This window comes from Thunnus thynnus, chromosome 18 (genome assembly GCF_963924715.1).
Source record: "Thunnus thynnus chromosome 18, fThuThy2.1, whole genome shotgun sequence".
In the NCBI taxonomy this organism is placed as follows: domain Eukaryota; kingdom Metazoa; phylum Chordata; class Actinopteri; order Scombriformes; family Scombridae; genus Thunnus; species Thunnus thynnus.
In genome coordinates, this window is record NC_089534.1 from 24,160,349 (window position 1) to 24,176,242 (window position 15,894).

Consider the following 15,894-nt stretch of genomic DNA (forward strand, 5'->3'; position numbering starts at 1 on the left):
CACATGTCCATTTTCTCACACAGCGAAAAACAAATTCATAACTGATAATGTAGTGGTGCAAAAGGAGAAGAGGACACTGACAGCACACAGGCAGACATAGCAGCACAGCGCAACAGCAGCACTGCGCAAAAGACAACTGGAATATACACAATTATTGTAATGTATTCTCATGCATGCTGCTGTCAGCGGCTCTCCCTCTCCTCTCGCGCCATGTGTATACAGGCAGGAGTGAGAATAGTTATTATGGTTAATGGGACAGGGCTCTGTGTTTCTGTCGATCTGAAACTTTCTCGCAACTCCCAATAATAGGTTTTTAGGTAACCTACCATTTTAGGGGGCTGCATAATGTTTTTATAAATATAATTTCAAATGTGATAAAGCCCTTCTAATAATCATTTCCTGTCCTGATCCACCCAATTATAAACTGTTCTTGATGCATTCTTGGTTTTCATAGCCCCCTCAATCTAACTAATCTAGACTAGCGCAGGTGGCCGTTTCTTGACTTAATCCAAGAGGATTAAGTCAACATGTCTGTTTTCTGCTTTTAACATTGTTCTCTGGAGTTTTTGGCCCTGCATAAAAAAGTGCAGAAAACTTTGTAAGAGATGTTGAATAAAGTTAAACTGTCAGCAAGTGCTTCTGCAAAAAAGTGAGTTTATTAACAAACTAAATGACACAGAAACAAACCTTAGGAAATTTCACAAAAACAACATCAAACTACAGAAAAATCAACAGTAACAGACCAGAGGTGGAAATAACATCAGTTTCCTTTATTTCAGCTCAACGTGTTGAATGAAACCACTATAAGTGAACGTCATCAGAACAGTTTCTTCAGCAGTCAGTGAATCACTTACAGCTGAAGAGTTTAATGATGCTCACCTGTTTTCACTCAGCAAGCAGACGACCTGCAGCAACATCACAAACAAAGAAAAAACTGTTCAGAGATCATTACGGAGCCCGGGAGCTGTTGCATTTCAGTATTTCTACATACGAATGACCAATTCGGAAGGAAAGCAAGTTTTTACTTTTGCAGCGCCTTTCAGCAATGAGGCAATTCAAAGAGCTTCACAAAAAAGAAACACACTACAATATAAAGACACATAAAGATATATCACACACATTTCACTAACCAAGACCACTCCTTCTAGAATATGGATTTAATGGTTTATTGGGAGTGTGATGGAAGGCAGGGTGAAAAGGAGGAAGGATAGTTAGAGGGATGGTTGGAGAGGGAAGGTTGGATGGGGGAAGGGAGAGGGTCGGGGGTGTGAGGATGCGGGGGTGAGGGTCGAGGTCGTGGGATGCGGGATGAGGGGGTAGGGGTCGAATGGGATGAGGGTCGAGGGATGGGGAGAAAGAAGAGCAGGCGGGAAAGAGGGGAAGGAGGGAGTGGACAGGAGAGTGATAGATGAAAGGAGGAGAGGCGTCGACGTCGGGGAGGTAAGTGGGAACAGGGGGTTGAGACTCAGGGTGGGGGTGCTGTCTCGATGATCCGGCATCTGTACGAGGCCCCCTGTTCCTGTTTGAGCAGAGAAGAGAGGAAAGTTAGCGGAGGGGTCGGGTGGGAGGGACTTGCAAGCTGAGACGAAGGGAAGAGGAGCGGATATGGTGTGTTTAAATACCCTGTGGTGCGGAAATGAGTTGCGTACAAGGCGTGGTCTTTGGTTCCCGAACTTTGTTTATAAGTCTATAAACTTCATTTCACTAACCAAGACCACTCCTTCTAGAATATGGATTTAATGGTTTATTGGGAGTGTGATGGAAGGCAGGGTGAAAAGGAGGAAGGATAGTTAGAGGGATGGTTGGAGAGGGAAGGTTGGATGGGGGAAGGGAGAGGGTCGGGGGTGTGAGGATGCGGGGGTGAGGGTCGAGGTCGTGGGATGCGGGATGAGGGGGTAGGGGTCGAATGGGATGAGGGTCGAGGGATGGGGAGAAAGAAGAGCAGGCGGGAAAGAGGGGAAGGAGGGAGTGGACAGGAGAGTGATAGATGAAAGGAGGAGAGGCGTCGACGTCGGGGAGGTAAGTGGGAACAGGGGGTTGAGACTCAGGGTGGGGGTGCTGTCTCGATGATCCGGCATCTGTACGAGGCCCCCAAAGAGACTTCAACCGGAGAGGCGAGAATGGGATTGCTTAATGTTATCCAGGTCGTGATGGATGTAGGTATGATAGGCGGGGGATGACCAACGGCCGAGGATTTTGATGATGTTGTCGGGAATGCCTTGTCTAGAGGCGGTGGAAGCGGCTCCGATGCGGAAAGAGTGTCCTGAGAACTGGTCTGGGGGTATTCCGGATCTGGCGAGTACTGAGCGCATGTGGTGATGGAACCAAAAACGTGTTGCTACCCTTCCCGTTTCCGTGATGAACAGAGGGTCTTGAGAGGAAGCTCGGTTGGCTAGTCTTGTGTTGATGTACTCGTGGATGGGTTCGTAAGGACTTATGTATGAATCTAGGCGGAAAAGGTAGATGGGTTGAGGTTGGCCCGACTGGTTGGTCTTGCTGCGTTTGAGGTAGTAGATGAGTGTATCTGAAGAGTGGAAAGAGATGTCGGACAATGTGGCGTGTAGTGCTGGATCAAAGGAGTAGGAAGGAGCTGTGATTTCTGAGCAGCGTAGGAAGCCAAAAAAGGATAGTAAAAACATGGACTCTAGGGTTTTGTCTATGTGAGGAGACGAGTAGCCTGTGCGGAGTGTGTGAATGCATCGGACCAGAAGGTCCGACGTGAGGGGTGAACGTTTTGGTGCGGGGTGCGGTTCCGCCTTTCGGAGACCTTTGATCAGCATATTAATATGAGAGTGGGACAAGGCTGGGCATGGTGCTCCGGAAATCAATTTGACAAAGAAATTGATTCCGCTGAGGTAGGTCTGTATGGTGGAAGACTTGATCTTGAGTTGAGTGTGGGAGAATGTAATGAAGCAGGAGAGGTTAAGAATGTCCAGTGAAGGGAACGGGAGTCCGTGGGAGACGTGAAAGGCTTTAAAGGAATTCCAGCCGGTGAGGTACGAAGATAGTGTTCGAGGGGCAACGCTGTTGATGATGTTGTCCCGGGAAATGGTGACCAGTTGTTCCAGTTGCGGGTTCAGTTGTAGATTGTAGCTGAAAACGGTGGGACTGGAGTTGGAAAAGGGTTGGAGGCTGGAGCTAGTTGTCTGAATTTCTGAAAAAGGAAACGAGAGAGTGAATCAGCGATTGCGTTTTTGTGGCCTGGAATGTGGAGTGCTCGGATAATGAACTGGTGCTGGGCTGAAACCAATGTGAGCTTGCGCACGAACTGCATGATGTCCAGATTGTGTGACCGGCCTTTGTTGAGGATGTCGACAACGGCACTGTTGTCAGAGTGGATGGCGATGGTCTTTTTGGACCACTCATGCCCCCAAAGGATGGCGGCAATGATAATCGGGTACATTTCCGAAATGGTGGAGGAAGGGGCCAGGGAAGAGAAGTCGGGTGGCCATTCGGCGGAGAACCATCTGCCGCCGTAGTAACCGCCAAAGCCGACTGAAGGGGCGGCGTCGGTGTATAGCTGGATGTCATTGGCATCTGTGACGTGGTCGTCGTAAAAGAAGGAGATGCCGTTCCAGGAAGAGAGGAACTGGTGCCACATTTTTTGTTCCATCTTGCACGCGCTGTCTAGCGTGACGTGGTCGTGGATGGATGGGACGGCGGTGGCTATGGAGAGAGGGTGTGACAAGAAGGATCGGCCCTGAGGGATGATGCAGGTGGCGTAGTTGAAAAGGCCCAGCAGAGAGAGTAATTGACGTTTGGTACATGTGTTGGCTGTGAGAAAGTTTTGAATGAGTAGAGAAATGCGGTGGAGTTTCTCAGTGGGCAGAGATGCTTGGAGTGTAATGGAGTTGAGGGTGATGCCGAGGAATTCCAAGGATGTGCTTGGGCCTTCTGTTTTCTCTGGAGATAGGGGAACGCCAAGATCAGTGAATGCGGAAATCATTGTGGCGAGACCGTATGACGGGGGCGAAGATGGTGGCGTGACCGTGAGGAAGTCATCAAGTAGGTGGATGACGTACGGGAGTTTATAATTAATTAATTTATTTTTTTTTTTTTTTTTTTTTTTTTTTTTTTTTTTTTTTTTTTTTTTGGGCTGCTCTTAGACGCACGGCAAAATAGTGTGCGCCCTTCCAGGAGACCCTGAAGAGGTGCCAGTAGTCGGGGTGGATGGGGAGGACTTTGAAGGCACTTGTGATGTCCGCCCTGACTACAGCTGTTGCTTTGTCGGGTTGTGTGGGCATGTGACTCTGGCGTGGGCTCCCCCGCAGAAAGAACAAGTGTGGAGGAATTTGCAGCTGGAGGAGCTGCAGCCGAGGTCATTGAAGTTATTGCAGATCATCCGTCCTCCCTGGTAGAGGACAGGTCTCCCTCTCCTGTCCGTGCCTTTGGGGAGGGGGCCGAGGATGGACGGGTGATCTAAGGCAGGTTTGGGGGTGATGGGTGGTGGGGGAGCTGCCGATGGCAAGTGGTATGGCATGGCTGGACTTCGTTTGTCTGTTACGGAGGCGTGGGGCAGGGGGGCGGAGAGGGTGCATGCTGCGGCGGGATGGGAAGGGGCGCCACACGTTTCGCAGTGCAGAGAAGCGCGGGCTGCGAAAACTCGGCAATATAGCTCGTGGTCCAGTGTTCCCCAGTACGTGCCCTGGTTAAACTGTTGGAGGCGACCGGCGGCTTGGGAGGCAAAGAGGATATGGTAGGTATAGAAACCGTTGCCGCCGAAACGCAAGGCCAGGTCGAGAATTAATGACAAGTAATCATCGAGCTCGGACCTGCGGTCGGGGAAGGCTGAACAAATTATGTCCCTATACAGAGAGAAAGCAAAAGTGAACTCGGCGACTGTGAGGTCCTTGGAGCGGGCAGGAAGTGGCTGTTTAAGTTCTAAGAGGCCGAATGAGGTGAGCAGTTCCCTAGGGATGTGAGGATTGATTGATGTAGGGTGAATGAGTTGAGCGAGATCAATGTAATTACCGGTTAGAATCTGCTGCCTGAGGGTGGGAGACACAGGGGAGGGCCGGGCGGATGCTGGGGGGCGCACTGGTGGCTGGGCGGTGGCCAGGGTGTAGCTGCTGGAAGGAGGTGCGAGGGCCGGGAAAAGGCCGAGGCTGGCCGTGTGTGAGGCGGTTGGATAAGGAGGTGCAGGTGCTGTAGTACAGGTAATGCTAGAGTGCGGGTGGTGGGGAGGAGGGGGGTAGGGGAGGAGGCAGGGAGGATGAAAAGAAGAAAGGGGGGGAAAAGGTTGGGTATAACTCGTGGAGCTGTTGGGGCCCGCTGTTGTTTGTGCTGTCTGACCGGCTGCCGAGGTTGGTGCGGGTGGAGGAGCGGCTGAGATGGCCGGGAGGGAAGGGGCAGCAGAGATAGGTGCCAGAGAGTAGGAAGGGATGCTGGGGTGGTGGGATGTATATGCGTGGGATGTAAGTGCGGCTGAAGAGAAAGTAGGAGGAGGAAATGGCTGTGGAGCAGAGAGGGCCTGCATAGGGTTAGAGACGGACTGTACTGGAGAGGCTGAGGTTGCTGAGGAGGAGGGTGTGCGTCTGGCGGAGCGACGAGCCGTGACGTCACGGACGTCGTCGCGCGCGCGACGCCGGGAACCCGGAAGACCGTGGGAAGATGGACGGGAGAGAGTGGTGTCCTGCAGGGAATTCGTGTATAATTGAAACAGTCTTGCCTTGTTGTCGGTGCGGTGGAAGGGAATGTTATTTTGGCTGAGGAAATGCTTTAAGCGAGCGACGGTCCACTCGGACATGTTTGGGGCCGAGGAGCGGTCGGTACGCTGGTGGCGAGGAGAGCGCTGCGCGCGGTGGCTGCTCCTCTTGGGCGGGCTCCGGGATCTCGAGCGAGGCTGGAGTGAGCGTCGGGAATGAGTAGCTTCCTTCGGACACCGAGTACGGGACCTTCCCCTGGAGCCGCTGGGGATCAAGGGCTCGACGATACCGTCGTCGACGGATGATGAGGGCCGAGAGGCCGGGATGAGGGAAACCGAGGAGCGCAGGCGAGGCTGCCGGAAAGATCGGACGCCGGGGGACTCCGGTACTTCGAACAAGTCCTCGTCCGAGGCGTTGAGGAGCAGTTCGAGGTCCATGATGTGAGTAAGAAGTTTTTTAAGTTTATGCTGGTGTGTCACAGGGTGCTTGCAAGCTGAGACGAAGGGAAGAGGAGCGGATATGGTGTGTTTAAATACCCTGTGGTGCGGAAATGAGTTGCGTACAAGGCGTGGTCTTTGGTTCCCGAACTTTGTTTATAAGTCTATAAACTTCATATATCATATAAAGAAATACACATAGAGGATTTAAAAAAGCTTAGAGTCAAATGAAGATAAAATATGCAAATTGTAAATTTACTCAAATATAAGTTTGTATTGTTTAATGAATATGAATAAATCTTAATTATGTTGACATGTCAACAGTGGTGGCTGGTGAAATTTACCACTGCTTAGCTCAGCAAAAATGGACGTATAGAGTTAAAGCAGCAATAAGGTACCGCCAATCAGTGGATTTGATGCAGGTTTATTATCAACAATATTTAAATATGAATGTCAATCCCACAAAGCAATATTTAAACAAAAAAAATATGACACATATTCCAGTAAAAAACGGCAGCTAGTAGCAGTGATAACGCTAACACAGACTACAAACTTAGCTTTACAGGTAGTGAAAAGTAGCTAAATGTGTTCCAAATCTAAACCAGCAGCACAGAAGCCACCCCCACCCCAAAGATTAATTTGTGAGACGACATCTCTATCTGCCACTGATCATGTTTCATGTTAAAGGCTAGAAACATATACAACATTTACATACATCTATGTTCTGTATCTTTGTCATCCTAAAGATTTTTTGTACTATCAATCATCACATGAATGGGATCAAGTGAAAGATATATTTGATAACTACGCTTGTTACTGTAAGTGCAACAAAAACATTGCAAGTAAAAAGCCAATAAGAACTTATTGGCCAATGAGTACTTATTGGCTTTGGCAAATTCTTGTAAACTTAGCTGCTAGCTATCTTGACAGAACACAGACCCCACAGACATGTACCTCATCACACCCAACACCTTCAACATCTTCCTAGTTCCCGGAGCCCTGTAAGAAGGTAAGTTGTAGATCATGTAGACCCTATGACGTATACTGTTGTATATTAATGCAGCCTACTCCTTTCATAGGGTTCCCCAGAGTGAGCGGCGCTATAGACTGCACCCACATTCCCATCTCTGCATGTCTGGGTGAGAATGAGGTTGATTATGTGAATCCAAGTCAGTCCACAGCCTCAATGTTCAGGTAAGTCTTGCAATGGTAATTTGCAATACACAATGCACATTTTAAATTTGCAAAATAGCAAATAGCAATATATTACCTTAAGTTAGAATTTGTATTCAACTTGTTTTAATTTTATTTTCATTTAGTATAGTACACCTACCTACCTACCTATCCACCCACCCAGTCATACTAGCACATTGCCTGCATGGACACTAAGGGTTTGCAGAAAATGCAGCAGCCTGGATAATGAAACATCATTCCCCTTAGCAAATATTCACACACCACGGTTGGACTATCTTTCTCTCCACCATGTTGTCCTTTCAAATGCACATGGATGCTACTTTTATGCTGTTATCTGTTGGAAGTTTTTTTTACCCTCAAATGCTTTTGCAGATGACTTGTGACCATCACTGCATGGTCACCAGTGTGGAGGCAATGTGTCCTGGGTCAGTCCATGACTCCCGTATCTTCAGGGAGTCTGCACTGTGCCACAGGTTTGAGCAGGGTATGGCAACTGTACATTGAATATTATATTTGGTTATGTTCCTTAAACTGCATTTTATGATACTGATACTGATACTGATGGCAGTATTCCTTTTTATCTTCAGTTCAGTGGAGTGCTGCTAGGTGACAGGGGGTACTCCTGCCTAACTCTGATGCAGGGCCACAAAATTGAACACGGCCCTTACCAAGACCAGGGTCAGGATTGAGATGACACTTGGGATACTGAAGGCCAGCTTCACTTGCCTACATGGGCTCAGGGTGGCACCAGACCAGGCTTGCAGGATCATCTCGGCCTGTGTTGTACTCCACCATATAGCCACCATACAGTGTCAGCCTACAACACTCTGATGTAGTGGACCCCATCATACTAGACCACCCTACAGGCAGGGCTGTGAGAGAGGCCATCACACAGCAATTTTTTGCATAAACACACACAAACAGGCCTTTTTTGTGTTTTCATTTAGTCTTTATTCATTCTTCTTTAATTAGGTTAATCTTTTGTTCTCTTGTTCCGGGAAAAAAGGAAAAATGCATTTTAGTTGTAATCCCATGCCTGGAAATAAATTACTTTACTGAAGTACCTTCTTTTCGTACTCCAGTTTCTCCACCTTGGGTATCACTTTTTTGATCATATATTTCTTGTAGTCAATATCAAGCTCTAAAGTCCTCTTATAGAGAGACCTCACATTGTCTGCTCCAACCTGAAACAACACCAGTGTCTCCCCATCAACTGTAGAGAAAGTAAATACAAGTTACTTACTCCCACAATAATTAGTATATTGTATAATTGTCTTTCATTAGCAACCCAGTAGTTTCACATTGACTCATTGACACATACCCTGTACAAATGTGGCCTGTTGGGAACAGCTGACACTTCCACCAGGGTCTGAAGAAACACCCCCTTCCACTCCTTCCATCCGTCATTATTGGAGAGAACCAGCTCCTCAGCAGGAGTGTACTCCTGTGTAGGAGGGCTCCCTCCTGTCTTTTTCATCTCATTCTTTATCCTGTTGGCTGCAAGTAATGTCAAAGCCATGTCATCGTGCTGTTGTATACCGATATCCTAAAACAGACTGATTTACGCACCTACTTGTTGTGCTTATAAGATATGAAAGTAACACTACTTACTGATTTTAATTATGTTTTTATATTTATTTTTTATTTGCTCCCACATCAGTTTTACACCACCAGGGTGGCAGCTTAAAGAAAAACTGCATACACGCCATAAGACTACATCTAAGCAACACATTAATGTAATGGAATAAACAAATGTAATTATAGTCAGATCTACTGGTGCCCTAATGATGGTGCAGTGATATTATAAGCCTACTAACTTGCACATTCATGCAGTCGGTGATTTTTTACCAGCTGTCCTTCCTGCATTTGGTAGCTACAACTGTGTTGCTCTTTGCCTGGATGATGTGTTTTAATTCTTCATATTTGTTTAATATTATCATATTTGTTTGTTCTTCGTTTGTGAAGTATGCTGCTCAGCTGCCAGTAGACTTGTCTATGTTTGCGAGTGGTCATATGCTGCAAACACCACCCCTTTTATGTGAACGTGCTCAGGGCTAGATTGGGAAAACCAGGGTTGACTTACCAAGTTGATAACCACCATCATGTGACTGCTTAGCGTTATTGTGGTTGTCAGGGTTAGTAACAAAAAGGGTTATAACAAAAATATATCCCGTGTATGTTGAACTTGCTTCGTAGTACAGGCCCCAGGTGAAGGCAAAAGTATTTCAGATTTCACTTCAGTCCTGTACGCTCTTCAAATCAAGCAGTAGGCAGTAAAATGTCAGGACAAAGGTTCAATGCAACATGCAATAAAATCTCAAGTGGTCCTTTAATATAATCTGCAACATATCTGTCCTTCTCCCACTTGGTCCAGTCTAAACAAACAGGGAAAAAGTCAGAGGGCAACTGGTGGACTGGTGGAGAATGACAACCAAGGGACATAAAGCCAGACTGTGACAGGATCATGACATCACCCAAGAACAAATAAATAAGTACGAGGATGTAACAAGGTGAGTGAAATAACAGTTTTAATATTTGCATTGGAGAAAAGCATGTTTTTGTGCAATTTTGATGCTATTGCTGTTCTCAATACTAACAAGACATCTTCAAAGTCTAACTATTGCAACAAAGCACAAATAATATGGACTCACAACAACTATCTAATTCCAATCCCACACACAGGTTCTAGTGGTAGGTATTAGCACCACTAGCTGATGTAGTTGTAACATTAAACAGGAATGAATAATCATAACTCCAGAAACAGATCATTTTAACCTACATTATCTCAAATCAAGGACTATTTTAATGCACAACTCAGAAGGTGTTTTTTACTCCTCAAGACTTAAAGGGGCCATTGTAGTTGAGGACTAGACTTTACTTCCCCTTAGAGTAAACTTGCAGCTCTCATTTACCCTGCATGAGAAAATGAGAGAATAATCATAATAATGAAAGCACAGCGCAGAGAAACCGGATGAGGGATCATTACATGTGATGCGTCATCATATTTAAAAATAATTCCAACCAAAATCTGACTAAAACTGAGACTAAAGCAGAGTATTTTGGAGAAGTCTAAACAAGTTGTCTGTCTCTCACGATGGGTTGGACTGAAACCACTCAAGGGGTGGTCGGAAAACATCAGATTTTTTTATACTTGTGTTTGTCAGTTGCTGAAAATAGAAAAATGATCATTGATATAGGCTGCTGAAATATAATGACCTGATTGCAGGGACTGTATGATGATAAGTTTATTTTTAAAAAGACAAAAAGTGAGACAGCAAAACCATAACTTTGCTCCCCCTAACTGAATAATTGAGATGCATTTGACCCCCTCTTCTATGTGCAGGATATGAGGGAAGATAAAAACAGACAAATGAGGCAATGTGGTTTCTGATTGTCTGTATACGAAGGGTTGATGGAATATAAATAATCCAGCTACTCACTCGCTAACACTAAAGACGAAGACATGAGTACAGCGACAGTATTACGCATAATCATATGTATGCACATCTACACACACACATGCATACAAGTGCACAGGTGGATTTTTCTACCCACATATCACATATACAGCTTACTTTTCATATTAAATTGCTATTAGGCTGTCCTCTGCTATATGTAGATAGAGCATAGTCCTCTGTCTGTGTCCTTGTATTCCTCCTCCAGCAGAGAGTCACCTCCTCTTGGACTCCATTACTGACTAATGCATACAACAGAGGGTCCACCACACAGTTCAGACTGGACAGTGCCAGTGTGCATGAGAAGAAGAAATGCATCTTCTGTTCAAACTGGCAGTAACTTCCATCAGGTTCGGTGTTGTCACTCTGGTAGAAGACTAGTGAGCGTGCGAGCAGGATAATGTGATATGGAGCGTAGCAAATTGAGAAGATGCCAATTACCCCAAAAGACAGCATGCGGACCTTCCTCTTAGCTTGGGCATTCAGGCCGGGACTTTGGCCTACAGTTGCTAGTATCTTCCAGTAGCTGACAGTCAACACCAGCAGGGGCAGCAGGAAGCCAAAGCCCACTCGGAGCAGGTTGAACAAGGCAACAGGCCTCTGCATGGGATAGGTCTCATAACAACGGTCATTGTTGTTTTTCTCATCATGGGCATCTTTGAGATTGTCATAGATCAGCCCCACGATGTGCAGCACCACCACTACAACATGGACAATAGCGCACTGTGTCCAGGTGTAATATGATGTACAGTGGGCTTTGGAGCGGTGGGGGTACATGACCAACAGACAGCGGTGCACAGAGATACAGCAGAGCAGGTAGATACTGATATACATGTTGGAGTAGTAGATGAAGCCGGCTAAACCGCAACTCATAACACCTAGGTTCCAGTGATGGTCCTGTCGATAATAACTGATCCAAAGGGGTATGGTGAAGAGGTAAAGCATGTCTGAGAGGGACAGGTTTAGCAGGAAGATGCCCATAACATTTTGCCTCTGCACTTCTCGAAAAATGGGACCCAGCATCAGCACATTGAAGATCAAACCAAAGATAAAAGCCAGGATGTAAACAGCCATCAGGAGGTCACTAATGGCACTTGCACCAATATCAACACACTGAGTTGAGTTTGATGTGTTTGTGGCATTCATTGTTGCTTCAGTTTTCTGTCACTTTTCTGATTGGAAATTCACCTGCAAGTGTAAAGAAAACACATAGTTTCATAGGAACAGTTTGTCAGTTTTAGTTAAAGTGACACAGGTGACATGAGCTTACTCAGTCATTAGTCTGGCTACTAAGTGTTCTTCTCCTCTTACTAACAATGGGCCTATAACTGTGAAGACTGTTCTATTCATGTCATATGCTTTTATCGCTGCTTTTTACAATTAGTGTGGGATTTCCTCTTTCCTTTAGCCTAAAGGTAATCATTAGGGGTGATTACAAATACAAATACATTATTCAGCTCTAGTAAAAAATAGTCTTTTTTTTATGAATATTTGTTTCATACAAATATTTTTAAAAATTACTTGTTTTCGGGAAGAAAAAAAACCCTGTCAAATACCAGCGTGCAGATCAGTTACATTACTTTCTCAGTCTCTGTCTTCTGCTCCGCTGTTCTAAACGAGGGGAGTCGCATCCACCTGCTGCATGATGCACATTTCCTTATTTGAGCATCACTCCCGGCATTGAGAGTGTTCCCCAGAGATAAAGCTGAGCTACTGACACAAGCAAAGTGCTTTCAAGGTACTCTCCATAACCTGTTGCTCCCTTTCAGCAAAGGTAGGTTGTAAAAAATAGGCAATAAATGAAAAGTGCAAAACAGTAATCACCTTTGATGTTCTTCCCGACACATTACACACCGTCTCTGTGTTATGGGTTTATAAATAGGCAGAGGTCTGTCTGCAATGAGTAAAGTTTTAGCTCAGTAGTCAGCGCAGTCATCTATGATCTGGGAGACTCCAGGTCAAGACCCGATGTGGTGACCTCCCTTCTAAGGTAGTTTATTCATGAACACTTATTGTAACACTTTAATTTTCTAAAATTAAAAGCATAATAAAAACAAAAACAGGATTTCTAAGACTCTTTCCACTTTTATTCAAATAAAAATATAAATAATTTTGCTGCCTCAACAAATATAGATACAAATACAAATACTGGACCATCTGCACATCCCTAGTAATCATTGTCTATTTTTCACATTAAACAATATTTAAATTCATTTTATCACATAATCCCAATGCAGGCCTGCTTTACACAGCTGATCCAACCTTCAGTTACTCATTTTGTTCATCTGAGCAAACTATGTGTTTGCTAATATTAGAAACTGAACTAAGCCAGGTTGTTATTATACAACCTTGAGGCTTTAAAAGAGCAAAACATCAGCATTTCTGTCAAGAAAGGGAATGTGCTGCATCCTATTAGAGAACGATGGTCAGACAGGCACATAGGCTCACATATCTTATTCCCTGACTATAAATTATTACCCTCAGGCAGACGTTATAGAGCTAGCAGATGTAAAAGTAACCGTTTCAAGCTTTCCTTCGTCCCAACTTCTATTGTACTACTCAATAAACAACCAGCTGAACCCCCACGATTGTAGTGCATCAAGCTCAGTGCAGGAGGTGTAATAAGGAAGTAGGCTCAGTTGTTTTTTAGTCTAGGTAGTATCTTCTACGATTTTAGATTTTATCTATTACAAAGTGAATAATGTCTCACTTTTTGCCATGGGTTATGTGCAATAACTTATCCTTAGTAGTGCCTCAAGTACAGTGAAGGAGGTGCTATAAGGTGGAAGGCACTGTAGTTTTTAGTCTAGGTAGTATGTCGTATGAATTTTTAAGATTTCATCCATTGTTTACAATGTGATCCATGTTTCACTTATGTTATCTTGGGTTACATGCAACATCTGATGGTTATGGTCTTTGGTTATGTTGCAATATCTTATCTGTTCTAGTTGAATGTAATCAACTGGTGTCTGAGTGGTCGCTTTTGAATTACATTGATCATGTTGGTCATGTATTGCTTACTGTTTGATCACAGCTGTGTGCACTACCTTTTGCATGTATGCACCACAGAACTGTCTAGTGAATCTAATATTTAGTGATCTTTTATTGCATTGTGTGATCGTAGTTCAGCTCGGCACTTTTTTAAACTACTGCACCACTGCGTCTTCTTGTCATTTAGGTATGTTTCTGTACAGGAAATATTTTGTCATGTATTGTCTTGTAATGAGGTATATTTTTGTCCATGTACTGTTTTGTCATGTATCACTTGATTGTAACTTGTGTAGTACTTTTGCCCAAGACAAATTTCCTTTGGGACATTAAAGTTTATCTCATTTTATCTCATCCTAAATGTCCTTTTTTCCAAACGTCCAAAATCCATCTGTCATAGCTTGCCTCCCTAATAGCGAAGCTATGCTTCAGAGATCTCATAGTCCACCAGTACATTCCTGTGAATTTTCCCTCTTTCTTCATGTTAAGCAGTTCTCTGTTGTACTCTCCAGCCTGTAGTAGTGACCACTGCTGGGAGAGCCGCAGAAAAACATTCAGCCCTGCAGAGATTCAACATTTTTAGCCTAATTATTCTTGCAATGCTGACTCACACAGCCTCAAGCATGCCGTCTTTCCCTGTCAGCAGTCCACTGGAGACAAAATCTTCCAGAATCTTACAACCAGAAATGTAATCATTAATGACCTCACCTGTTGTTTTTGGTTTGAGGTGTGTCTTGATTTTGAATCTATCCAGTGGGTGAAGAGTTTCAGACACATTCCACAGATCAATCCAGGAGGGTCAGAGGACGAGCTTCAGAAGAGACTCTTCACAGCTGCTGATATAAAGTCAAACCACTACAATCCCACATGATGCTCTCAAACAATTACTACACAAGATAGAGACAAGACAGCCACAGTTGAAGTATCAGCAAGTAGAGAGTAGAAAGGGATGACTACAAAAAAAGGTGAAGGCAGAAGTAGATTTAAGGTTTGAAGAGAAACACTCGACTGTGATGGAGCAGATATAATGAGGATTTTATACTCCTGAGATGCTGAAATAACTTGAATATTCTTCCGGTATTACACTGTATTTAAAGGAAGTTGAAACTTTGTGGGGAGACAGCCATAAAGCACGTCACATACCTCAACCTTTATTTCTCAATTTTACTTTCACATTGATACATGTCTTTTCATAGTGTAAATGTACATCACAATGGAGCTTTTTCACCTCTTAAAGCAGCTATAATCAGTATTTTTATATTAACAATGGATTGGACACAACTACTTGTGTGTGAAAAGGGTTGATGCAGAGCCTGATAGCATCTTTTAGCTCACTGTTTTGATTTTCTGGCTGCAACTTTACTGTTGCTGCTGCAAGTAGTAAAAAAAATCTGTTACTACAGGTTTATGTGCAACTCTGTGCTCTCTGTCTTGATATTTTATCTTCATTATTGCAAAGATACTCTGTGTAGCTTACAGGTTCAAACCTGAAGGGAGGCATGTTCTACTGCTGCTACTTACCTAAGTCATGTTGTCTGCTTGTAAATTTGATACTACATCACAAATGTCGAACTACATTGCTTTTAAAGACACAAATTTATAGCAAGACTGCAGTCAATTGTAAAACTGTTGTATCACACCCTGGCAGGTTAAAGTCACCTCACTCTGCTGTGTCAAACTCTTTACAAGGAAAGCTTTCATATGTCCGGAGTTGACTTTTAAAAGCACAACTTGTGGGTGGAATTTCTGTGATTGTTCCAAGTTCAAGGGTTGTGAAGTGTGCATGATATTTTTAAAATGGTGGACCCTGTGAAAGTTACTTTTCACATGAACTCTTTTTCATTCCCAATGATGTTGATGTGTAGTAACAAAATTTTATGCTTTTTTGAAAAGATAACAAGCTCATGTGATTTTTTTTTTCTAGCAACAGCATTCTCACTTAAACCACAAAAACCCTTTGACTATTGTGTACGTGACCACTCACACAAACCTTGTCACAAGTTTAATTTGAAGGTAGTGTATACCGCCACTGCTACATGAGGACTGTTATACTTTCAGTTCAGTGACCACACTGATCATTTCCTGAAACACTTCAACAACCACGTATCTACAGAGAAAAGACACATATAATGAATATAATTGAATTGTTAAATGACTTTAACAAAATTAACTTTT

General features: G+C 44.2%; 1 protein-coding gene across 1 annotated transcript; it reads right to left on the bottom strand.

Moving 5' to 3' along the window:
- Positions 1–9,779: 9,779 nt before the first annotated feature.
- Positions 9,780–15,462, bottom strand: LOC137169709 (G-protein coupled receptor 4-like). Its single transcript, XM_067573031.1, has 2 exons — positions 14,428–15,462; positions 9,780–11,919 (listed from the first exon to the last, which is right to left on the bottom strand). The coding sequence occupies exon 2, from the start codon at positions 11,875–11,877 to the stop codon at positions 10,855–10,857; it is 1,023 nt and encodes a 340-aa protein (XP_067429132.1). The 5' UTR covers positions 11,878–11,919; positions 14,428–15,462; the 3' UTR covers positions 9,780–10,854.
- Positions 15,463–15,894: the final 432 nt, after the last annotated feature.

What these genes read in the sequence shown, in the direction of transcription:
- LOC137169709 (XM_067573031.1), bottom strand. Translation starts at nt 11,877, where the DNA reads ATGAATGCCACAAACACATCAAACTCAACTCAGTGTGTTGATATTGGT.